This window comes from Hypanus sabinus, chromosome 2 (genome assembly GCF_030144855.1).
Source record: "Hypanus sabinus isolate sHypSab1 chromosome 2, sHypSab1.hap1, whole genome shotgun sequence".
NCBI classification, from domain to species: domain Eukaryota; kingdom Metazoa; phylum Chordata; class Chondrichthyes; order Myliobatiformes; family Dasyatidae; genus Hypanus; species Hypanus sabinus.
The window spans coordinates 43,577,504-43,604,538 of NC_082707.1; the positions used below are offsets into that span (position 1 = coordinate 43,577,504).

At 40.9% G+C, this 27,035-nt stretch overlaps 1 protein-coding gene across 5 annotated transcripts in view; it reads right to left on the reverse strand.

Annotated features, from left to right (window-relative positions):
* The window catches only part of LOC132378252 (endothelin-converting enzyme 2-like), a 150,627-nt gene that overhangs the window by 51,192 nt on the left and 72,400 nt on the right, over nt 1-27,035 (reverse strand). For all 5 annotated transcript variants that reach the window (XM_059945028.1, XM_059945013.1, XM_059945048.1 and 2 more), the window contains 4 exons: nt 13,421-13,545; nt 3,799-3,945; nt 3,412-3,477; nt 2,507-2,695 (listed from right to left, as the gene is read on the reverse strand). In XM_059945028.1, coding sequence (XP_059801011.1) covers nt 2,507-2,695; nt 3,412-3,477; nt 3,799-3,945; nt 13,421-13,545 — 527 coding nt within the window. The remainder of the gene's footprint in view (nt 1-2,506; nt 2,696-3,411; nt 3,478-3,798; nt 3,946-13,420; nt 13,546-27,035) is intronic.

A 27,035-nucleotide genomic window follows, 5' to 3' on the forward strand; every position in this document is an offset into this window, starting at 1 on the left:
CTATCCTTTCTAATAAAATTGATCTTAAGAAATTAGCTTATTGCCAATGATAACCAAGTTAAAAGTACTGATCTCTTGAAACCATCATTTATACTTTTAACTTCATAGTCTTTTTATTAACGTATTGATAAATAAATTATGCTCAGTTATCTAAAACTGTATGTCTTCGTTTTGATGTCTGGAGACAACCAGAATACCGATTGTATCATTGGATTTTCATTTCTAGGTGACAAGCAGCCTTGTGTCAGCAACTCAGCAAGAAAAATTACCCTCTTCCCCAGAAATTTCAAATACTATTGACATGCACTGAGTACAACAACCCCATGCTGATTGACACTGCTACTGTGTTGCAATTGCTCATCTACATAACTACATGCTAAACTACATTGTTTTTCTTTTCAGGTTCATAAAACCAAAAGACATAGGAGCAGAATTAGGCCATTCAGCCCACCTAGTCTGCTATGCCACTTTATCACAGCTGATCAATTTCCACATCAAACCCATTCTTCTGCCTTCCCCCCACAACTTTTCATGCCCTGTCTAATCAAGAATCTATTCAACTGTCTTAATTACCCCCAATGATCTGGCCTCCACTGCTGCATGTAATAACAAATTCCACAGATTCACCACTCTCTGGCTAAAGAAATTCCTCCTCATCTCCATTCTAAATGGACTTCCCTCTATTCTGAGGCTGTGTTCTCTGGTCCTAGACTTCTCCACAACAGGAAACATCCTCAATGCATCCACTCTATCTAGGCCTTTCAAAATTCAATAGATTTCAATGAGATCCCTCCGCAACCTCCCATTCCTCTAAATTGCAGTGAGTAAAGGGCCAGAGTCATCAATCACACCTCATACAATAAGGTTTTCATTGCCAGAATCATTCCCCTGAACACCCTCCATTGTCAGTATATCCTTTCTTAAATAAGGGGACCAAAACTGCTCACAATACTCTGAGTGAAGCCTTATAACGCCTAATAAGGCCTCAACATTACATCTTTGTCTTCATATTCTAGTCTCCTTGAAATTAATGTTAACCCTGTATTTGCCTTCCTCACCACCAACTCAACCTACAAACTAACTTTTAGGGAATCCGATGCGAAGACTCCAAAGTCTATTTTGCACCTCGAACTTTTAATTATTCAACCCATTCAGAAAATAATCTATGTTTTTACTCCATCTACCAAGGTGCATGAGCATACACTTCCCAACACTGTATTCCATTTGCCACTTGCTTGCTCGTTCTCCTAATCTGTCCAAGTCCTTCTGCAGCTTCCTCAACATGACCCGCCCCTCCACCTATCTTCACAATCAGATGGATCCTCAGAGGAAGGAAATCATGAAGGTAGTGCAGCATTACTCTGTCATGCTCTTTCGAGCACTCAGTATTTGATATGATGAGAGATCTGTACTAAAGGGATTCAAGAAGAACAGATGGAGGTGGTAAAGAAGGATCAGGAAAGAGTTAACAGGAGGCTCCGCTCATGGCATACTGAATTGGTAATAGATTTATTATGTGGCGGAGATCCATAATTTTGTGAATCAACCTATGATTTCTACTATTTTAATGGGCCAGGACTACTGAGGATTTAACTATTTTATAATGGAGCTTCCATCAGCATTGGTAAATCTACTATTAACTACTGGATAGTCTGTCTATAAATAAACATTCTCATCGTCAACCATTGAGCATACTGTCATCTCACTCAATTCTATATTTCATCCCAGTCTTATATGAACTTTTGGAGAGGGGCTGAAATTTCGAGCACTGTTGTATGTATTTTTAGAGAACTTCAATATCTTGGGGGATCTTCCAGTTAAAGGGGATCTTGAAGCATGGATGGGCATGGGTAAAGTGACTCTTGTGTGATTTTGTAAGGCTAGACCCAAAATATCTTCCACATCAGGTGATTTGCAATGCCTATGTAGAAGGGAAAAGCACAGCTCATACATGGGAAATACCGACAGAAGATCAACTGGACAAAATGCTTGATGACAGCATTTTATAAAGATAAAAATGGGAGCAATATGAGTGTCATTGTGCCCTTATTAAATCCAGAATGAAAACGAATTTCAATTAATTGAAAATGATGTTGTTGTTGACTCCAATACATCTTGCCAGTTTGCAGCCAACATCCAAGACAATATCACATTTTGAATCGCCAGAAGCTGAGAAAGCACCTTAAAGCAAAGGACTACCTCAGTTTGACCTGTTACTAAATGCTTTATAACAGAAGCATAATTAAAGATCATGTCCATGGGCAGTAGTAGTGTGGAGGTACCTTTCATTATGAGTAACTGCACCATTTTAATTCAATTAACCTTAAGTCTCACAAAAATGAATAGTATTCTGCATCACATTGGAAAGATTTTAGAATCATCTTTCAAATATAAAACTTTCAAGGTTCAATTTGAAGCAATTACCCCTCAAATTTCAAATTGATTGCAGATGGGCACAGTTACATAAAATAGGTGACTCAATCCAAAAGTACTGCCTTTAGTGTACCTGTAAATCTGCAATGGTCATCCTGTGATATATTTTCTCTTCATCCCTACGTTCATCCTGGGAACCTGTGATATTTGCAATAATAGTTTCAAATTCCAATATTTGCTGCATCTGAGTGCATGTTGAATTGTATTCCCCTCCCAGAAGCACACACAGTTCAACCATATAGTTGAGATAGGCAGTCAATACCTACAAAACAAGAAATAGAACATTGTTAGGGAAACCACAACACAGAATGCAGCATTAAAACAAGCCCTTTGGCCTAATTCTCTACACTGGGCAAGGTGGCCACCTAAGCTAGTCTGAGGTGAACAGAAGTGAAAACACAACATCAATACTGCCACATTTAGATAATTCCTTTGGAGCTTTATTTGCTCATTTGCCTGTAATATATTGCACATGCAGTGGAAACCCTCTTAAGATGTGTAGATTTGATGTAGTATTAGTGAGAGGCTTGCTGCAAGCAAATTTATTATTACAATAATGCTAGGGTTAGATCCATGATCATTGGCAGGATAAGCCGTCAACAGAAATGCCTTGATATCGATACAAGCAACTGCTATACAAACCTCGGGTCAATTCAAAGGACAAAGGGGAATTTTTTTTACCAGAATGAGTGTAATTGAATCTAGTGTTGACAAGACCTTCCACAGCATCACAGGAAATGTTCTCCCCACCAGTGAGCACAGCTATGAGGAGCACTGCCACAAGAAAGCACCACCCATCATCAAGGACCCCACTATCTTGGCCATGCTGTCTTCTCGCTGCTGCCATGAGGGAGGAAGTACAGGAGCCTCAAGTCCTACACCACCAGGTTCAGGAACCATCAGGCTCCTAAGCCTAAAGAATTGTTAATGAAGATTACAAAAATGACTCTCCAAATTAAATTTAAAATGAAGCATCACCTTTTCATTTGCTGTATTATTTAGATAATAATCTCGAGATGGAAGAATCAAGCTTGGTTGATCAATCTGAAAGGCAAAAATTACCAAAAAAAATCACTTTGATGGTTAAAATAAATCTTTATTGAGCTGCAAACAAAATACAAAAAACATGAACTAAAGAAAAGATTACAACAATGTTGTCTTTCACTTAGTAATCCATTTCATTCCTTCATAACTCCATTTCCTGAATTGGTAACTTATTCTAGGAAGTGGTTTTAAGGTATCACTTTGTCATAGTTTAGTGAGTGAACTTATATGACATGCTTTGCATATACATTTACAAATAAAACTTCACAAATCTTGCATATTTTATCATTTTGAATTGCTTCAAAGACAAGAAACAGATACCTCGATGATATTGCTGTTGGAACTTTTAGAGTCTGTACCAACGTCAATTGTGAAGAATGGACTTGTCCTGTATGTCCCAGAAACTACTTTTAGCACTTCAAGGAAATTGTCTTTATCCCAAGGACCTGTAATACTCCAGCCTCCTGTCTGCATTAAAAACAAAAATAAATATGATTAGCAGTATTCTATTCCTGTTCATTGCTTTAACTTAGTAGAAAATTAAAGCTAAATCCAAGGACTTATCTTTAATATTCCATATTTTCTACTGACAGGCTACAGTAAGATGCCAACATTTTTGAAACCCGTTGATTGTTCAGTCATTACACACTCTAGTAGTTCCTTTACAGAAAATGATTGATTAGTTTTCCACTGGAAGGAGGCCTTGCATACTGAACTGAAGTTAATGGAATTACATGGTCAATAAACACTTCAGTAAAATTCTAAAATACATAGACGACCTCCTGCAGGTAATTGTATTTTGCATAAAAATACTTTTTTTATAGGTGTTACAATTCTATATTATAGAACAATGCTTTGTCTATAGTCAGCATGCAACCATGTCCACTTACAATATTTATGCAATATCAACGTCATGATTTTTCAGCCCCAGACCTTCCACCAGCAACAATTTTGAGAGGTTATAACACAGACTCAGTACTTCAGAGTCCAGTGCTGCAAAGACCCTAAACTGCAGCCTTTCCTTGTCAGAGTTTTTGCAATGGCTGTACCAAGCTTTGGTGAAACTATTTCGACACCTGAGTATGCATCAGTCAGCAGCATTCTGTTGCACACATTCCCTTGCACTGGAAGACCAAGCTTCAAGTAGAATCAAAAAATTGAGTACAGAAGTTGGGATGTAATGCTAAAGTTGTACAAGGCATTGGTAAGGCCAAATTTGGAATATTGTGTGCAGTTCCGGTCACCGAATTATAGGAAAGATATCAATAAATTAGAGAGAGTGCAGAGACGATTTACTAGGATGTTACCTAGGTTTCAGCAATTAAGTTACAGAGAAAGGCTGAACAAGTTAGGTCTCTATTCATTGGAGCGTAGAAGGTTGAGGGGGGATTTGATCGAGGTATTTAAAATTTTGAGAGGGATAGATAGAGTTGACGTGAATAGGCTGTTTCCATTGAGAGTAGGGGAGATTCAAACTAGAGGACATGATTTGAGAGTTAGGGGGCAGAAGTTTAAGGGAAACACGAGGGGGTATTTCTTTACTCAAAGAGTGAAAGCTGTGTGGAATGAGCTTCCTGTAGAAGTAGTAGAGGCCAGTTCAGTTGTGTCATTTAAGGTAAAATTGGATAGGTATATGGACAGGAAAGGAGTGGAGGGTTATGGGCTGAGTGCGGGTAGGTGGGACTAGGTGAGATTAAGGGTTCGGAACGGACTAGGAGGGCCAAGATGGCCTGTTTCCGTGCTGTGATTGTTATATGGTTATATGGTTAGAACAAAGTGCATATTTTACTGAATTAATAATCACCCAGCAGTGGTAAATGTGTGTCTCAGTATGCTTCTCTGAACAGCCTGCAGAACATGGATAAAGTGCAAGATGAACCTTGACAAAGACAATGTCATCACTTGGTATAGACACAATCCAGAAGATGGGTGACATTCTCACCAAGATGATAGCTATCGCAAAGAAAGTTGGCACAAGGATTGAGACTCTAGCTGTATACGGAAGATTTAATGGAGAGGTCTTTTCACGTGACCAGGTGAACAAAAATCTTGGCATTTGCTTGAAAGTTCTATTGAAAAAGCATTCTCTCAAATGACTGATAATCTGCTTGGGGAACCATCTGACATGAATCACATTCTCCTTTTCCCAATGGGCTTCAAGGATTTCCCATTAGGTGGTATAGTGGACAATTTTGGTCAGCTGAGTAAGTGGGTGGAGGAATGGCAAATGGAGTTTAAATCAGACAAATGCAAGGTATTGCACTTTGGCAAATCAAACCCAGGAGGACTTGCACTGTGAATGGCAGGGCCCTTGAGAGTGTTACAGAACAGTGGGACCTTGTACAACAGACACATGCTTACTGAGAGCACAGTCACTGGTAGACAGAGTGGTGAAGGCAGCTTTTGGCATGCTCACCATCATAAATAAATCAGGGCATTCATTACAAAAGTTGGGAGGTCTTGGTGCAGTTGTACAAAGTGCTGCTGCTGAAACTGTGTTTGGTTTAAATTGCCCTACTACAGGAAAGATGATATTAAACTGGGAAGTGTGCAAAAAAGATTTACAAGAATATTACCAGGACCTGAGTGATTTACTTATATTGAGTGGCTGGACAGGCTAGGACTTTATTCACTAGAGCAGCCATTCTCAACGGGGGCCATATGTCCCCCTTGGGGGCTCTGGCACATTTGAAGGGGGCCACTGACTGAAAACCTGTTAGAAGAGGAGCCCCAAGTGTTTATGGGGGCCCTGGTAACTGAACTGATGAAATACCCAAGCAGCAACCTTCATTGGAGACAATGGTTTCCCTCCTATTTATAATATCTTTCCAACACACTGTTTGAATTCGGTGCACCTGGTAAATTCATTGCTTAAGCTCCTCCCACACAGCCTCACTTCAGTGTCAGTTGCAAATCAGATTCCACCGGGTCAGCATATTCAATCAAGGGTTCTCGCATCCACTATCACCATACTTCATTCTCCGAAGATCAATGTGTCTTGCGAGGCCTTTTTTAGCCTAGTAACTTTAAAGTATATGTGTTTGGATATATACATTAAAGTAGGTTGTGAAAAGTGTTTATTACTTCATAGGAAGTCACCGAAAGAAAAAAATCCCTGGCTCCGGGTGACAGCATTTTTGGATTAAGAGTGATCAGCTGAATAAATTTACAACACTGTGGGAAAAAGCCCAAAGATTTTTTATTGCCTCTCCCTCAACATATTTGGTTGAGAGCAGATTCTGCAAGGTAGTTCCCTTAACAAAATCCAGGAACATAATTGATATTGCAACAGGAAGTGACCTCTGACTGTTATTATCTAATTTGGAGCCTGATATCATGAAACTTGCAGAAAAGCACCAAACTCAAGGATTGCACTGGGCCAGATAGTTGTTTAATTTCATACAGTCCTCTTTGAAGTTTTGTCCAGTATGTCAGAATGTTCAAGTTTTCTTGGTATTCAATAATAAATAATTTTCTGTCTACCTGTTTGTGTTGTATCCCTGTTTGAAAGGGGGGGCCCTGGAACCTGAGAAGAGCTCCTAAGGGGGCCGTGGCCAAAAAACAGTTGAGAATCACTGCTCTAGAAACTGAGAGATAATCTGAGAGAAATGTATAAAATCAAGAAGGACATTGTTGGCATAAACATCAATTTCTCTCATTTCTGGTAATTGTCCCCCCTCGTCCTTCTCTCTTTTTCGATTCCCCACTCTGACCCACCCCCCACCTCAAGTCTCTTCCCCTCATCTACCCATCACCCCTCCATTCTCCTTCCCTTTCCCTCATGGTTGACTCTCCTCTCCAATCAGATTCTTTATTCTCCTTCCTTTATTTTTTTTTAAATCTATCACCTCCCCCACTCCTCCACCCTCCTCACTTTACCCATCACCTAGCTTGTACTCCTCCCACCCCCCCACCTACTCAGGCTTCTTCCCCCTTCCTATCCAGTCCCAAAGAAGGGTCTTGAACCAAATCATCAACTGTTTATTCCTTTTCCTGATGCTGCCTGACCTGCTGAGTTTTCCCAGCATTCCATGTGTTGCTCTGGATCGCCAGCATCTGCAGAATTTGGTGTTTATGGATGCAGAGCACTCCCTCGTGCAACCAATCCTGCAATTCAAATTCATTTGATGCACTAATTCTTGTAAACGTGTTATGAGAATTAGCAATAATTAAACCTAAAAGGACAGAGGAGGCAGCTGAGAGGAATTTACATGCAGTTGGGTACAACCGTGGGAATCCCCATGAGTTGCAAAAAAAAAGACACTGTTGCTCCTTCTAGCCTAAAATGGCTTTTCCCCAAGACTGCCTAGTTCCCAGAGAACCCAAGTTCAAACATGCTCGAAGAATACATCAAAGACTTCCAGGATCATTAACACTTCCAATGCCAGTCTGCATCACCTCAGCAAGTCAGCTGTTTGCCCTTAGTCGTACCTCAATAAATCCCAGAAAATGGTGGTCTGCTGCCAGCTTCTGTGCTTTTCAGATTGCAGCTTGCCACGCACTCCCAACTCTACACATTAGTGCTGGCAATCTTCTCCGATGCCCTTTTATGTAAGAAATTACTATTAGACAGTCAAGCTAGCCAGTTTACACTGGCTACAGACACCAGACTGATTAACTGTTTTCAGGCAACAAGCAGACACCATATCCACAAAGGCTACAGTCTACATGCAGATCTCAAGCACAGCTATTAATCAAAGCCACCGTACCACACTATCTTAGTCTTTTGACTTGTTTCAGATAACAAGAAGCATCTGTTCAGGAACAAGTGGAGACAAGGCAGAGAAAAAGGCATCAATGTACTGTGGTACTTTAAATTACATGAACAAATTGGCTTGTTATTTCTGACATTCTGGATATTCTTGGGAAAGTTATTTAGGTTTGCCAAAGACTAGAGAATTTACAAATTAAAAGCTTGGCTGCTTAAGTAATTAAAATTTCTGTTATCCCACACAAAAGAAAACTGATATATTAATATCACTGCTGGGAAAAAAAAACAATCTGAGCCTTACAACAATAATCTCAAGCCAGGACATGAGAGGAGTGAGACATCATTGAGAAGCCTGCAGACCTCTATTGCCGTGGAAATGCTGTACATGGCAGGCTCGCTTCTCAATCTTAAACAGCCGACACTTAATCTTGAAAAATCAATCAATATCCACATCTACCTTGTTAAGCTCCTCAAGGATTTTGTACTTATCAATCAGATCAGCCATTGTTCTTTTTAATTTCCCAGAGGCCCAATCTGATTAATCTCTTTCGGTAGGGCTCTCGCCCTTATTCCGGGTATCAATCCGGTGAATCTTCATTGTACTGCAAGTATATCCTTCCTCATGCCAGTTAATCAGATGTGGACACAATATTCTGTGTTTGCTCTCGCCAGAGCTCGATTTCATTTCAACAGAATGTTTTCTACTTGTACTCAAACCCTGCTGAAGCAAAGATGAGTGCACTGATGTACATTCGGAACTTGGGTTGCTTATTGAGCACCTTCACGCCATACCAGTTAGGGCTGCCTGTTGGCCAACTATTTTAATTTCACTTCCCACCAACGTGGAACCTCTACTGCCAAGATTTGGCCAGATACATATCAGAGGAATAGCACTCAAATTCCACCTTGGCAGTCTCCAACCTGTCAGCAAAACATCGATTTCTCAGACTTCCACTGACCATTCCCCTGCAACCCTCCACTATTCCCCTCTTATCCCACAGTCCCTCATCACCCTATTTCATTCTCCTCCCCCACATCCTAAATCTGCCCATCACCCAAACATTCCCACGGGACCACCCCCCCCATCCCCTTCCCTTTATTTCATAGGCCACTGTCCTTTCTCCAATCAAATTCCATCTTCTTCAGTCCTTCAGAGACTTCCACCCATCAGCTCACAGCTTCTCACATCGTTCTCACTCGCTAGTTCCCCAACTGTATATCAAACCCCAACCCTCCACCTTAATCCACCTTTTTAATCCCTCTTTCTTTCCAGTGCTAATGAAGGGTTGCAACCTGGAAGGTCCACTGGATAAGAGAGCATTAGCTATCAGGTGAGGTTGGATAAACTTACTGAAGTTTGGACAAACTCACTGGGATGACCTTTTAGTGGTATATAACATTGAGGTGCAAAGATTGGGTTCAAAGTCAGAGTCATTTTCCAATGGTACAGAAGTCTAAATCCAGGGGATAGACTTAAGCTGAGAGAGGAAAAATTTAAAGGAAATCAGAAAAACAATTCTTTCACACAGAGGGTGATGGAAGTGGTAGAGGCAGGCACGAATGCAACATTTAAAAGTCATTTGGACAGGCACCTGGAGAGGAAAAGGAAAAGATTAGAGGAATGTCATGTGGATAAATGTGAAGTTATTCCTTGCGGTGGCACTAACAGGAAGGCTGATCAGTACCCGAAGGGTAGTAGATTGGTGTCTCTGCCTATCCCACGAGTCCTGGGTGTCTTGTCACAGTCGGTACTATAGTTAAGCATGCAGGAGAAGCAGGAAATGAAAAGGGCAACTGAATGCTCTGGCCTTCATTGCAGAGGATTGGAGGACAGGAGTAGGGATGTCTTAATGCAACTGTAAGATACCTTAGCGAGATCATATTGAAGCAGAAAGGATGTTCCTGATGATGGAGGAATCCGGGAGGCGAGGGGTCAAAGGAAAAGGTTGAGTATTTAAAGCTGAGATAGGAAGAAATTTCTAGCGAATGGGTCTCTGCCACAACAGGCAGCTGAAGCCAAATTATTAAATAGTTTCAAGGAGGAATTAATATTTCTTCTTTGGGCACCAGATATCCATAGATGAACCACCATAATTACATTGAAAGGTGCAGAAGCTTTAATCCTACTTCTATTTTCTATGTTTGTATGTTTTCTTTGCTTCCAGAAATAAAAAATAAACTTACAAAATAATCTCAAATACACGTGCTTTTGATATGCCAAGGTCCATTCAAACTGCAGCACAGCCACAGAATTCACTAGTAGAGCAAAAGAATAGTTAATATGCTCTGCCCGTGACTGCAAGAAACTGCAGAGTTGTGGACAATGCTCAGCGCATCAAGGAAACCAGTCTTCCCCCCCCCCCCATGGACTTTTTGCTGCCTCAGTAAAGCAGTCAGCATAATCAAAGACATTACCCACCCCTGAAATTCTTTCTTCTCCAGTCTCCCATGGAGCAGAAGATACAAAAGCCTGAAAACATTCTTCCCTAGGTTCAAGGACAGCTTCTATCCCACTGTTATAAGACCGTTAAATGGTTCCCTGGTACAGTAAGGTAGACTCTCAACCTCACAACCTACCTCATTATGATCTTCCTGCAGTTCACTTTCTCCTCATTTTTTATAATTATTGCTTTAAACAATAATTGTTGTTTTAACTTATACTACTGAATGAACTCTGTAATGATTTGATCTGTATGCACTGTATGCAATACAAACTTTTCACTGTACCTCAATACTATGACACTACTAAACCAATTTCACTATCTGGAAAATTCCTCTTCAACCTCCATAGGCTTCACAACAACCCCAGATCATATAAGCTCCCACAAATATCAGTATGCCTACTACAAGCTTAACTGATCTTTTCTCTTCCATTAGACAGTATCAATATTTCAAGCCAGAATGGAAATGATTGGGCATTTTCCCACATCAACTATTATTAGCTATTTTTATATAATTCTCACATTAGCTATTATTGTATTTCTGTCCCAGCAGAAATTGGTCAGTTCTTTAAAACATTACAGTATGCTAGCAACAGACTGCACTAACTTGTAGCCACCTCAATAAATTCACTGTTTTTTGCAACAAAGTTGCCTAGATACAATACAGGCAGTCACCGGGTTACGTATGAGTTCCATTCCTGAGTCTGTCTTTAAGTCGGATTTGTACATCCAGTATTATTTAGCATCAGTCAGTCAAACGTTTGTCTTAGTATATAGTATATATTTTACCTTTCTATGCATATAAAACACTTAAGAAACATATGTATTCCAATAATTAAACCACTGCGTTGCTTAGTAATAATTGTAGCTTTCATTGGGGCAGGGCCTTCACATGCTCCATTATTCTCACTTTATCCGTTATCCGTTAAAATTGTTCCGATCGTTGACTGACTATAGTCTAATGATTTTCCAGCGACCGATGGCATTTCACCTCTTTCCAAACGCCTTTTATTATTTCCACTTTATTTTCAATCACGATCGCTTCCCGTCAATGGAACAGAAACACTGTGGGCGGCGGGTCCCGAGCTGCGCCGGCTCCCGAGGTCCGCCGGGTCCTAAGGACCACCGCACTGAGACAGGTTAAATGGGACAAGTGGGGGCTGTGCTGGGTTTGGGTATTTGATCCTCCACAATATTCCGCGTGGGAATTTAAACTGGAGGTGGCAGTGGGTTTTTTTTAAATGAGGTCGAGTTGCAAGCTCGACATCAACCCGGCACGGATGGTACGGGAGTCACTGGATCAACATCAACCCAGCACGGGAGCGGTCTGTCACTGGATCGAACTCGGAAACCTCCGTTCTCCGGCCTGGCGCTGATCTCACTGCGCCACCAGCCGACCGGAATGGGGAGGGCAAGGTCAGGGTGAATCTTGCTAAGAAAAATTTAAGCCAAATACAAAGTTAAACACTCAACACAGTGTCAACAGCAACGACTTAAAATGGCGGATGGCATTCTCCTTCCTTGGTTCGTAAGTACGAGTTGTCCGTAAGTTGGACGTTCGTAACCTGGGGACTACCTGTATAATATACTTACGCCCTTACACAAATTATAATCATAATGACTTAATTTAATTCTGATTTAGATCCTAACTGACCAAAATTAACTGCATGCAATGGGGACGGGACATTGCAAAACACTGGGGTACAAACTTTTACTGAGTACATCTGAAGAAAATGATTCTCCTATGTTAAATCTTTACCCTGAGTAACAATATAAACATGTAACATAAATCAACCCAATCCTCATTTTGCTAGCACTCAGCATATAGTTCGTGGATAGCTTTTATGTTGTCACCTTAATTTGAAAGTAGTATTTCAACAAGAATCATATCCAGATTCCACATGTGGAAAAATTGTGTACACCCTGAAATTCAACAGCATAAAATAGTGAAAGATAAATTTCACTTCATATTTCAAAGCTATTAGTTATGAATGTTTCTACCATCTTTAAACAACATCAAGGTGAATCAAAGTCTTCAACCTTACGCATTAAAATTTTAAGTTGAAAAGAGATTTGTCAAGCACCTTAGCTCCATCTCAACAAGTAGAACTTCCTACTGGTCAACTATTTCAATTTCTATCCCCATTCCCGTTCACAATAAAGCCACTCTCAGGTTGGAGAAGCAATACCTTATATTACATCCAGGTAGCCTCCACAGAACATTGATTTTTCCAACTTCCAATAATTTTTGCCCCATTTCTCTTCCCTCTTCTTCATTTTTCCACTCTGATATCTTCTCCTTACCTGCCTATCACCTCACCCTGGTGCCTCTCCTCCTTCTCTTTCTCCCATGATCCACTCTCCTCTCCTATCAGATTTGTTCTTCTCCAGTCCTTTTCCACCTAATGCCTCCCAGCTTCTAGTTCATCCCCCTGCCCTCTCTCACCACCTGGTTTCATCAATCTCCTTCCAGCTTGTCCTCCTCACCCTCCACCCACCTTCATATTCTGGCATCTTCGCCTTTCCTTTCCAATCTTGAAGGATGGTTTTGGCCTGAAACGTCAACTGTTAATTCATTTCCACAGATGCTGCCTGACCTGACGAGTTTCTCCAGCATTTTCTGTGAGTTGTTCCAGAACAAGGGTCCCCAACCTTTTTTATGCCATGGACCAATACCATTAAGCAAGGGGTCCATGAACCCCAGGCTGGGAACACCTGCTCTAGAGTAAAGTACTTTTACAAGTGAAACAATAACTGAATAATCTTTTTAATTGTCCCAAGCAAACATTACCCTGTTAATAAGGTCAATCAAAGGCTGAGCTCCGAGGTCTTCGATTGTTTGCTCATTCAGGCAGGATAGATAATATCGTTGGGATTTTCGCTCTGCCTCACTGCTCGAGTTAAGAGTGGTGTTTTCTGTGTGAAAAAAATAAAAGTAACTGTGATGAGTTTAAGTTATGGGTGCATGATAAATAAGAATGCATGTTACTCTCACTAGCAATAAAGTTTTTGGGGAAAAAAACAAATAAAAACAAACTTTAAAAAAGTTAACAGTGAATTTTCCATGAACATATAATTATCTAACAGAAGATAATCTAGCCATTTTGGTAATATTCTTCAAAACTGATTTCATTACCAAACAGTTAACAGATATTAAGACATACACTGATCGACTTCTTTTTAGGTTTGATAAGATATCTGTTCCACTATAAAATAAATCAATTATATACCACGGTCACAACACTGCAAAGCACATTACAATCAATGAACACACACAAAATGCTGGTGGAACACAGCAGTCCAGGCAGCATCTATAGGAAAAACACTGTCGACGTTTCCGCCCGTGACCCTTCATCAGGACTAACTGAAAGGAAAGATAGTAAGAGATTTGAAAGTAGGAGGGGGAGGGGGAAATGCAAAATGAAAGGAGAAGACCGGAGAGGGTGGGTGAAGCTGAGAGCTGGAAAGGTGATTGGCAAAAGGGATACAGAGCTGGAGAAGGGAAAGGATCATGGGTCAGGAGGCCTAGGGAAAAAGAAAGGGGGAGGGGAGCAGCAGAGGGAGATGGAGAACAGGTAGAGTGATGGGCAGAGAGAGAAAGAAAAAATGGAGGGGGGGAAAAACTAAATATATCAGGGATGGGGTAAGAAGGGGAGGGGCATTAACCTAAGTTAGAGAAGTCAGTGTTCATGCCATATATAAGGTGTTGTTCCTCCAGCCTGAGTGTGACTTCATCTTGACAGTACAGGAGGCCATGGATAGACATATCAGAATGGGAATGGGACGTGGGATTAAAATGCGTGGCCACTGGGAGATCCTGCTTTCTCTGGCAGACAGAGCGTAGGTGGCCTCCCCTTCTTACCCCATCCCTGATGTATTTAGTTTTTCTCCCCCTCTCTTTTTTTTTCTTTCTCTCTCTGCCCATCACTCTGCTTGTTCTCCATCTCCCTCTGGTACTCCCCTCCCCCCTCCTTTCTCCCTAGGCCTCCCATCCCATGATCCTTTCCCTTCTCCAGCTCTGTATCACTTTCGCTAATCACCTTTCTGGCTCGCAGCTTCACCCCACCCCCTCCAGTCTTCTCCTATCATTTCGCATTTTCCCCTCCCCTTCCTACTTTCAAATCTCTTACTATCTTTCCTTTCAGTTAGTCCTGACGAAGGGTCTCGGCCCGAAACGTCGACAGTGCTTATCCCTATAGATGCTGCCTGGCCTGCTGCGTTCCACCAGCATTTTGTGTGTGTTGCTTGAATTTCCAGCATCTGCAGATTTCCTCGTGTTTACAATCAATGAAGTACTTTTTGAAGAACTTCACTGCTGCAATGTTGAAATGGTAATCCCTTTGAGCACAGCACTGCAAATGACATCATAGTGAGTAAATAATCTATATTTCAGTGTTTTTGATTGAGGGATGAACACCAACCAGGAAACTGCATGGCAAAGTCATGTGTGCAGAAATAAAGGAGACCATACAAGAACAATCCAAGTACTTCAGACTGAATAACCTAGATATAATCACGTAAATCTCATTACTAATTGTGTGCCCATTAAGTGCTTGTTATAGCAGGAAGACCACTAGTGTCGAGATGTACTTTGGAGAATAGAACTGCAATAGCTTCCTGTAAGTGTATAGTCCAATAGACTGCGCCAACAGCATTTGACTATCAAAGTCACTTGTTGCACATTAAATACAGGAATTTTCTTTTAGCCATACTGCATGCATTGTAAAAATGCTTTTTATGGACAGGAGTAGCACTGCAATCTCGTTGTCTTGAGCAAAGACAATGAAGTACTATTCTATTCTCAGATATACTGTAGGCAAATTACGTCACCTCTAAAAACAAGGAATCCACAAAGAAGCAACATACACTCCACAAATTAAAGTGACCTAAAATGTTCCTTGTTTTACAAACAATCCACAGCTGGAAGGAGATAAGAGGGCTGGCAAATAGGATGCCATGTACCATCCCCTATAACCCTCCAATAAAACATCTGTGACTACCAAAAGGATACCACACACTACTGATAAAAAAGTGGGTACAGGAATGGATGCTTTCTTAAGACTACTCTCAATTCCCAAGTAGCAGGAAAGAGAAACTGGCATTTTCAACATTCTTTTAGTGTTTGGTTCAACTATGTTCCAGGCCACAGCTCTTGGAAAGGTTAAGAGAGGAAAGTGTATTTAAATTTCAGAAATTGTCAAGATGCCTGGATCATATGAGGATATGGTTATTCCGCAACACATTTTGTGACAAGAGTTGACAGAACAGGTGTCTTGGCATGAAAACGCACACAACCCTCCTGCAGATCAAGATAAGAAACTGAAGTGACCGAGTGCTAGTAGAAACTCAGCAGTCACCACAAATAGCAAACTGCACTGTTATCCTTTGAACCACACAGACTTTACAGCTCAGGTTAAGATCATGTTGCCTATGTTGATTCTCTGTACAGGGATCTATACAATCCTATTTCTGCACCATCTCCATAGCCATGGAAGCTTATTCCTGCCATTCTCCCCATCCAGACGATTACCAAGTGTTGCATAAAAAGCCTTTCCCAATTTCCCTTTTGCTGTCAGTGTTGCTGTCTCAGCATCCCAGAAAATCACAATTAGTCCTGACACTAGTGCTACCTTTGTGGGCATTTTATGTTCTTCCTGTGATCAGCTGGGTTTTCTCCTTGATACACAAGAAATAGGAGCAGGAGTAGGCCATCGAGCCTGTGCCACCATTCAATAACATCATGGCTGATCTGACCATGGACTCATCCCCACCTACCTGCCTTTTCCCCAAAATCCTTAATTCCCCAACTATGCAAAAATCTATCCTACTTTGTCTTAAATATATTTACTGAGGTAGCCTCCACTGCTTCATTGGGCAGAGAATTCCACAGATACACCACTCTCTGGGAAAAGCAGTTCTTCCTCATCTCCGTTCTAAATCTACTCCCCTGAATCTTGAGGCCTCGTCCTTAGTTCTAGTCTCACCTACCAGTGGAAACAACTTTCCTGCTTCTATTTTATCTCTTTCATAATTTTATATGCTTCTTTAAGATCTCCTCTCATCATTCCGAACTCCAGTGAGTACAGTCCCAGGCAACTCAATCTCTCCTCAAAGTCTAACCCCATTATCTCTGGAATCAACCTGGTGAACCTCCTCTGCACCGCCTCCAAACCCAGTACATCCTTCCTCAGGCAAGGAGACCAGAACTGCACACAGTACTCCAGGTGCGGCCTCACCGGGACCCTGTACAGTTGCAGCATAACCCCCCTTAAATTCAATCCCTCTAGCAATGAAGGCCAATACTCAATTTGCCTTCTTGATAGCCCACTGGACCTGCAAACCAACCTTTTGGGATTCATGCACAAACACTCACAAGTCCTTCTGTACAGCAGCATGCTGCAATCTTTTACCATTTAAATTTTAATCTGATCTTCGATTTTTCCTTCCAAAGCAGATGACCTCACATTTACCAACATTGTACTCCATCTGTCAGACCCTCGTCCACTCACTTAACGTATCTATATTTCTCTGCAGATTCTACATATCCTCTGCACAATTTGCTTTTCCACCCAATTTAGCGTCATCAGCAAATTTAGATATACTACACTCAATCGCCTCTTCCAGATCGTTAATGTATATCGTAAACAGATGAGGGCCCAGCATCGACCTCTGTGGCACACTGCTCACCACTGATTGCCAAACAGAGAAATATCCATGTATCCCATGATGCTCCAGTTTCCTCCGACCAGAATATACTAAGTTATAGGATATCATAATTATTCCTTAGTATAGATATGAGGCAAAATAATCACAAGACCATAAGACATAGGAGCAGAATTAGACCACTTGCCCCATCAAGGCTTCTCCACCATTCCTTCATGGCTGATCTATTATCCCTCTAAACCTCATTCTCCTGCCTTCGCCCTGTAACCTTTGAAACCCTGATTGTTGTAGTTGTAGGCCTCCATTAGACTCGCTAGACCATGGATTAGCACCTTGGAAAGTTTCCAGGGCGCAAGCCTGGGCAAGGTTTTTTTTAAAATGGAAGACCAGCAATTGCCCAAGCTGTAAGTCTCCCCTCTCCACGCCACCGATGTTGTCCAAGGGAAGGGCTTTAGATTAACCAAGAAGCTTTCAACTGTTTTTTTTAAAATGACTTGGCTTCTACAACTGTCTGTGGCAATGAATTCTGGATTCACCAGCCTCCAGCTAAAGAAATCCCTTCTCATCTCGTCTAAATGACATAACTCTAATACTATGCATTAGCCAGGTAGCACCATCCCTATTGTAAAATATGAAGGAGGTAGCATTACAGGGATGCTTTTCAACAGCAGGGACTGGAAACCTGGAGGTGTTGTGGATAGTGTGGAGGGCTGTCAGAGGTTACAGCAGAGCATTGATAGGGCTGGGCTGAGAAGTGGCAGATGGAGTTCAACCATTTTGGTAAGTCAAATATGATGGCAGAATATAGTATTACTGGTAAGACTCTTGGCAGTGTGGAGGATCAGAGGGATCTTGGGGTCTGTGCATAGGACACTCAAAGCTGCTGTGCAGGTTGACTCTGTGGTTAAGAAGGCATATGGTGCATTGGCCTTCATCAATCGTGGAATTGAATTTAGGAGCTGAGAGGAAATGTTGCAGCTATATAGGACCCTGGTCAGACCCCACTTGGAGTACTGTGCTCAGTTCTGGTAGCCTCACTACAGGTAGAATGTGGAAGCCATAGAAAGGGTGCAGAGGAAATTTCCAAGGATGTCGCCTGGATTGGGGAGTATGCCTTATGAAAACAGGTTGAGTGAACTCAGCCATTTCTCCTTGGAGCAATGGAGGATGAAAGGTGACCTGATAGAGGTGTATAAGATGATGAGAGGCTTTGATTGTGTGGCTAGTCAGAGGCTTTTTCCCGGGGCTGAAATGGTTGCCATAACAGGACACAGGTTTAAGGTGCCGGGGAGTAGACATAGAGGAGATATCAGGGGTAATTTTTTTTTACTCAAGAGTGGTGAGTAAGTGGAATGGGCTGCGGGCAACGGTGGTGGAATCAGATACGATAGGGTCTTTTAAGAGACTCTTAGATAGGTACATGGAGCTCAGTAAAATAGAGGGCTATAGGTAAACCTAGTAATTTCTAAGGTAGGGACATGTTTAGCACAACATTGTGAGCCAAAGGACCTGTATTGTGCTGTAGGTTTTCTATGTTTCTATGTTCAGGATTGCTGGGAAGATGAATTTTGCTAAATGCAGAGAGATCCTGGTTAAAAATAAAAATGAGGAAGGAAGGTGGTCTTTCAGCAGAACAATGTCCCAAAGCACACTTTCAGAGCAATCAAGAAGTGGCTTCAAATGAAGAAAATTGAGTGGCCCAGTCAGCCATTCTTTACACCCATGACTGCACAACAACATCATCAGATTTGCAGAAGACACCACAGTGATTGAATTAAGTACAAATGACAAATAAACAGCATACAGAGAAGAGGTCCACATTGTCTAAATGGTGCAATAACTACAGCCTTTCACTCAACATTAAAAAAAAATGAAGAAATAATTATTGATTTCAGGAAACCAAGAAGGTATGAACGAACTCCACTGCTCATAAATGGTGAAGCAGTGGAGAGGGTCTCCAGCTTTAAGTTCTTGAAAGTAAACTTCACAGAGCAGCTCTCTTGGACCATCAACATGTCCTTGATAGTAGGGAAGGCTCAGCAGTTTAAAGAATGCAAATCTGCCCCAAAACCTGCTGGTAAAACTTTATCATGTTTTCAATTGTAAAATTGTTATCAATTGTAAAACATGATCAATGTCTAACTGAGAGCATACTGACCTACTGCATGACAATATGGTACACTAGATCCAAAAAGTTCAATGAGTGATCAGAACATCAATGGGACACAACTACCAGATATGGAAACATTTCATAACTCACACTGTCTACGGTTTTCCTGCAAAATCGTGATGGACTCAGCCCACCCCAGTAATCACCTGTTCAATCTCCTACCATTCAGCAAGAGATACAGAAACACAAACATCCAGACTGAAGAACAGCTTTTTCCCCAAGAATATCGTGCAACTGAATAATGCTACCTGCACCCCCCCCCCCCCCCACCACCCATAGTCCATAGGTACTACGGACAATCTCTAAGTGCAATACATGCATCGTTCTTGATGTTGCTTCATATTTCATCATTGTATTTTATAACATGGGCGTGTGCAACACTGATGCGCAGCCACTGCTTCTTTTAATTTAGAGTTGCTGGTTTCTAATTTAGATGTCATTCTAAATAGCTCAGACATTATTCGACATTTATTCACTGTGTGTTTAGTAATTAAATTGTCAGTATGCTGCTTTGGACTGAATGGACTGGCACTGCAATCTCTTTGTCCTCAGCAATGACAATAAAGCTCGAACTAACTGTTATGTTTTGTAACTAAAAACTATTGAACTAATTCAGAGGAAGACACTGGAGTCCAAAATGTGGGTCTAACTTTGTGTTTTCTTTAAGCAAAGCACGCACTTATCACATGGGAGCTTGATGACATAAGTTATTCACATATTTATACGTATAACCTGTAACGAATTATTTAAATGAACAAGAGGCTGAATCATCCAATATATATTCAAGATTACTCAAATATTATTGAAATATTAGATATACAACACTAACTAACTAGGGTCCTGATCTTTGAGCAATAAGAACGGGCACATCTCGCTCCATCATATTGTGCAAAGCTAATAGAGACTTATCCAAAAAGACCACTGGCTGTAATAGCTGTGAGAGGTAGTTCAACAAGTACTAAGCTAAGAGAATGAATACTTTTGAAGTGCTGACATTTTAGTTTTTGAATTTTTAGTTTTTCATGCTTTATAATTTTTCTTGCTTTTTTTTAAGAGTCTATGGTGGGGGAAAAAAAACACGTTTCACAAGTAAAAATTCACAAGTTAAATTGATCAAAATTCCTGGTTGCAATACTCACTTATGTCATCCTGTATGAGTAACAAACAGGGCAGGAACAAGTGTCAACACATTTGCTAATGACCACCAAGAATATGCTGAAGTAAACATCACAATAGCAGCAGCATATACAAATTACAACACCCTTGGTACGTTGAATAGCTTTAATGCCCAAGCAAGTAAATGGTAAAACTTTGGAAAAGATCACTACAAAGGGATATCAAAAGAATTTGTAAAAAAAAGCATTCCTCACAATTCTGAAGACACTGAAAAATGCACTTTAGTTGTCGGTCTGGTTTCCTTACCATCACCCCCCACCCCCAGGGCAAAAAGGCAGAGATTACAGTCCAAAGGGATCCTTAAAGGTTCATTTTTAAGAATAAAAGACGAGATAGAGATTTGTTTCTGTGATGCAGATAGGCTGTAAGACCTCAAGATACTTTGTAGAAGAGCACGGAGATCTTCCTGCCTTCTATTGTACATTCATCTCAATCAAACCACAGAAAAGCAATGTACATTCTTCCACTACGCAGAGACCGCTCAATCGACCCCAAAGCACTGGAATCTTGTATATACCACTGAATGAGCACTGAATACGTGATCATATCTGGAATATCATCTAGAGTGCGGCAAACTACTAACAACAACAATAAAAAAAACACTGCTGCTCAGAAAGTTTGCACCTATATTAAATTGCTCACATTTATTCACAACTGAAAATATTTTAAACCAGGTTCTGGCATTATCCAACATCTCAACCCAGCTACTTGGAAAATGGACTGAACAGCAGGCCCTTTTCTGCATGAAATGTATATTTACATAGTTCTGTGCATGTTTTGAAGGGTAAATTCAATATCCTATTGAAGTCTCATAGTCAGGAAATTGACAAGAGTCATTTTCAAGCAGAATACAGCCTACCACAATTATAACTTCTACAATATTTACAAACATGATGTGCACAACTGAATTTACTCAATAACATACCCTGTTGCATAAAAAGCAATGTATGACCTACATTTTTCACTTGTTCAACAATGTTTAGAGGCCATCCAGTGTCATGTCTGGAAATGTAGACTTAACATGAGTAAAAAACCAATTTTATTTTAAAGATATACTCTTGGTGGTGTTACGAAATCCCGTAACTGGATCACTTACCAGCAAAGATAGAGAGGTCTGTTGAAGTCTGATGGTACTATTTTTAAAAGTATTTATTGATAAAGGGCACAAAATTAAGGTTAATGCAAACATACAGATAATATACGTCGTCAATACTAAATCTAAAGCGCAGGTATAATAATAATCAATAAGAAATAGCTCTATCGTTGTCTAGGGGATAATGTATTGTCCGATGGAAAGATAACAGTCACCATCAGTTCGTTCAAGCTGCAGCATTGTTGGGTTTAAAAGCGATGCGGTTTAAACTTGCCCAAGTCTTTTATGATGCCAATCCGTGGAGTCAGGGAAGCGGATTCCCCCCGTTGTTAGCTTGAAGCTGTTTTCCGTGGTTCCAGCCACCAATTCCAGCCACGGAATTAAACGCACGTGGCCTCCTTCCGATGACTTCCTGCTGTTACGTGGTCGCTTAATGTTTCTTCTGGTGCGTCTGAAGGGGTTGTTCCCCAGACCCTCTTTTATACTTCCTCACATGGTCTCAGATGTCAATCAGGTTGGGATGATGCAATCCCTCAACCAGCCCACTCTGGTCATCCCCTGAGGGGCTTCAAAGAATAGTACAGTACTCAATACACAACTTGGTCTTCCGGAGACAATGGCCATGTCCCGTAGCTTTACATCACCGGGGAAACGAGGCATTTTGCACGGCCCACTCTCATTTCCTGGGCCCCTTGACCCAACCCAACGGTGATCTTGCGATTCTCACAAAGGAGGGGGCAACGGACGTAACATTGGCCTCTTTATTAAGTACGTCCTGTACCTAATCAAGTGGCCACTGAGTGTATATTTGTTGTCTTCTGCTGCTGCAGCCCATCCACTTCAAGGTTCAATGTGTTGTGGATTCAGAGATGCTCTTCTTCATATCATTGCTTAAATCGCAATTATTGAGTTAGTGTTACATTACTGTCAGCTTGAACCAATCTGGCCAGTCTCCTCTGATCTCCCTCAATAACAAGGTATTTTTGTGCACAGAATTGCAGCTCACTGTATGTTTTTCACATAATTCTCCATTAAATCTAGAGACTGTTGTGAATGAAAATCCCAGGAGATCAGCAGTTTCTGAGATACTCGAACCACCCTCTCTGGCACCAACAATAATTCCACAGGCAAAGTCACTTAGATCACATTTCTTCCCCATTCTGATGTTTTGTCAGGACAACTAAACCTCTTGACAATGTCTACATGCTTTTACGCATTGAGTTGCTGCCGCATGAGTGGTTGATTAGGCATCTGCATTAACAAACAAGTGTGGAGTTCAAGTACATAAACTGGATGTCACCACATACAACCCTGAGATTCATTTTCTTCTGGGCATACTCAATAACCCATAATAAAATAATAACCACAACAGAAAGACCACACCAACTTGGACATTCAACCAGTGAGCAAAAACCAGCATTGTGCAAATACAAAAAAGAAAGAATAAATAAATAAATAAATAATATCAAGAACCTGAGATGAAGAGAACTCGAAAGCAAGTCCATAGGTTGTGAGAACATTTCAATGTTGGAGCAAGTGAAGTTGAGTGTAATTAACCCCTTTGATTCAAGAGCCTGACAGTTGAGGGGTAGCAACTCCCTGAACCTGTTAGTGTGGGTCCTAAGGGTCCTGTACCCTCCTGATGGCAGCAGCGAGGAGAGCATGTTCTGGGTTGTGGGGGTCCTTGGTGATGACTGCTACTTTCCTGCAATAACTTTTCATATTGATGTGCTCAATAGTGGGGAGGGCTTTATCTGTAATGGACTGGGTTGTATCCTTTACTTTTTGTAGGATTTTCCATTCAAGGGCATTGGTATTTCCATACCAGGCTGTGATGCAATCAGTCAATGCACTCTCTAAAATACAACTATAGAAATTTATCAAAGTTTTAGATGCCATGCTGAATCTTTGCAAAAGAAGTAAAGGTGCTGCTATGCTTTCTTCATAATTGCACTTATGTGCTGGGCCCCAAAACAGGTCTTCTGAAATAAAACACTGAGGAGTTTAAAGCTGCTGACCCTCTCCACCTCTGGCTCATGAGCCTCTGGTTTCCTTCTCCTGAAGTCAATAATCAGCTCCTTGGTCTTGCTGACATGGAGTAACAGGTTGTTGTTATAGCAGCATTCAACCAGATTTTCAATGTCCCTCCTGTATGCTGATTCATCACCACCTTTGACTTGGCCTCCAACAGTGCTGTTGTCAACAAACTTGAATGTGACATTGGAGCTGTGCTTAGCTACACAGTCATAAGTGTAAAGCAAGTAGAACAGGGGGCTAAGCCACAGACTTGTGGTGCACCTGTGATGGAGACTGTGGAAATGTCATTGCCAATCTGAACTGACTGGAGACTGCAAGTGAGGAAATTGAGGATCCAATTGCACAAGGGATTATCAACGCCAAGGTCTCTGAGTTTATTGATTAGTCCGGAGGGAAAGATGGTATTGAATGCTGAGCTGTAGTTGATAAAAAGAATCCTGATGAATGGATCTTTGTTGTCCAGTGTTCCAGTGTTGAGTGAAAAGCCAATGAAATGGCATCAGTTGTGGCCCTGTTGTGCCAGTAGGCAAATTGGAGAGGATCAAAGTCATTTCTCCAGCAGGAGGTAATATGTTTCATCACCAACCTGTTAAAACACTTTATCACTGTGGATGTAAGTACTACATACAGGACGATAGTCATTGAGGCACGTTTCCACATTCTTCTCTTAAGCACCTGAAGCGGGTGGGTACCTCAGACTGCCGAAGCAAGAGGTTAAAGATATTGGTGAACACTCCAGCCAGCTGATCGGCATAGGTCTGCAGTACTTGGCCAGTTACTTTCCATGAGTTCATTCTCCTGAAGGCTGCTTGCACATCTGCCTCATAGACTAAAATCATAAGATCATTGGGGGCTGTGGGAGTTCATGATGGTTCCTCCATGTTTTGACAGTCAAAGCCGGCATACAGGGCATTGAGCTCATCTGGAAGTGAAGCGTTGTTGTCACCTATATCACTTGATTTCACTTTATAAGAAGTGATAGCATTCAAGCCCTGCCACAACTGTTAAGTATCCATCATTGATTCAAGTTTAGACCAGAATTGCCACTTCGCATGTGTTAGCTTGCCAGAGATCATACCTGAATCTCTTAAAACTTTCTTGGTCACTAGACTTGAATGCCTCTGATCTGGGTCTCCTAAGATTTTGGATCTCATGGTTCAATCAGGGCTTCTGGTTGGGGAAGACTGAATGATTTTGTGGGGACACACTCGTTTACAACTGTTTCGATAAAGTCCGTCACAACCATGGTGTATTCATTCAGACCCACAGGTGAGTCCTTGAACATGGCCCAACCCACTGACTCAGAGCAACTCGATAGCTGATCCCTTACCTCCTGTAACCTCCTCTTCATTGTCCTAATTTCTGGAGCTTTGCTCTTCAGCCTCTGCCTATATGCAGGTAGGAAAAGTACAGCCAAGTGATCTGATTTACTGAAATGCAGTCTGAGTATGTTACGGTAGGCATTCATTATCTGAGAGTAACAGTGGTCTAAAGTGTGATCTCTGGTGCTACAGGTTATATGCTGATGGTAATTAGACAAGGTTTTTTCGGGGGGACGTCACGTGATGACGTAGGATCGAGACGCTGGAACTCAGCCCTCCCGTAAAAAAGTTAATAAATTAATGTTTAAGTGAAGAAAAGTTAATTAATACTTTTTTAAGGTTACTTATAAACTACTCCGGATTGTTTTAAGCTATGCCTCATAAACAGAGGACGAAGAAAACTGCTACCGCGAAGACCGCTCAAGTTGGAACAGAATCAAGGCCTACATCTACCGAAGAACCGCGGACTCAGGTACAACACACCACCGGTGAAACAGAAAAGGAGACTGCGGCAGCATCGGCCATTTCTAAAGGTAAAGATCAACGAGAACTGCGCAAGCGTAAAGGAACGAGCATGCGCAAAAGAGAGCAACCAGAACTACAAAACCCAGCAACGACTGAAACCGACAGTGAAAGTGAGTCTGAGAGAGAGCCGGACTCTCTGGAAAAATCAGACGAAGATGGAGAAGATGAAAGTTCCTCTGAAAGTACAAAAAAGACTTTGAGGCAAATAATGCATAAATTAAATGCATTAAAAGTAATTAAAAGTAACCAAAAAGTAATTACAGAAAAAATAACAAATATGGAGGCTATGTTTGATAAAATGACAAAGAAACAGGAAAAAATGGAAAAGAAAATTACAGATTTGGACGTCAAAATGGAAGAAATGGAGGGAAGAATGAAGAGGATGGAAGATGATAATGATGCCTGGACATCAGAAAGAAAACAACTCGTGGGAAAAATTGATAAACTTGAAAATTTTAGTAGACGCAACAATATTAAAATTGTTGGACTTAAAGAAGGTACCGAAGGAGAAGACCCAATAAATTTTTTTCAAAAATGGATTCCTGAAAAATTGGAAATGGGAGAAGGAACTTTAATTGAGATTGAAAGGGTGCACAGAGCCTTAAGACCAAGATCTCAAGATGATCAAAATCCGCGATCAATTTTGATAAGATGTTTAAGATACCAGGATAAAGAAAAGATTTTGAGGGCGGCTGCCCAGGGTGCCAAAAGAAGAAAAGGTCCGTTGATAGCTGAGAAACCAGTTCTTTTTTATCCTGATATAAGTTATAACCTTTTGAAGAGAAAGAAAGAATTTAATCCAGTTAAAAAGGTTTTGTGGGAAAAAGGTTATAAGTTTTTAATGCGTCACCCAGCAACACTGATAATTTTTTTGGAGGAAGGAAAAAGATTTTTTTCTGATTATCAAGATGCGGAGGTGTTTGCACAAAAACTTTCATTTCTTCGTTAATTAAAAGTAGAGATTCCTAAATGTAATGGTTAAAGACGAAGACAGAGAAAGCAAATGGAACTGATGGACATTTAAGGACGATATAAGGGAGAAAAGTAATATTTTAGAAATATTAATTGAGAATAGTATGTTTTTTTTTATATGTATATTTTTTATGTTGCGGGGGGGCTGGGGAGCTTTGAATCGGTTACTACGGGATTCACGTGTGTAATCATGGCGATTGCCATGACCCGTACAATAGAGGGGGTTAATGTTGTGTTTCCTTTCTTTCACAACGTTAGTAGGGGGGTATTTTGTTTTTTTCTTTATTTTCTATTTTTCTATTCTTTTGCCTGGATGATTGGTGGGGACACACATAGCAACATGGAGACTTTTAAAAAGATTTCCCAGGATACAATGAAAGTTGAAGGATTAGGTATTATTATAGATTGGAGTAACATAAATAAAAATAATGACTAATTTATTGAATTT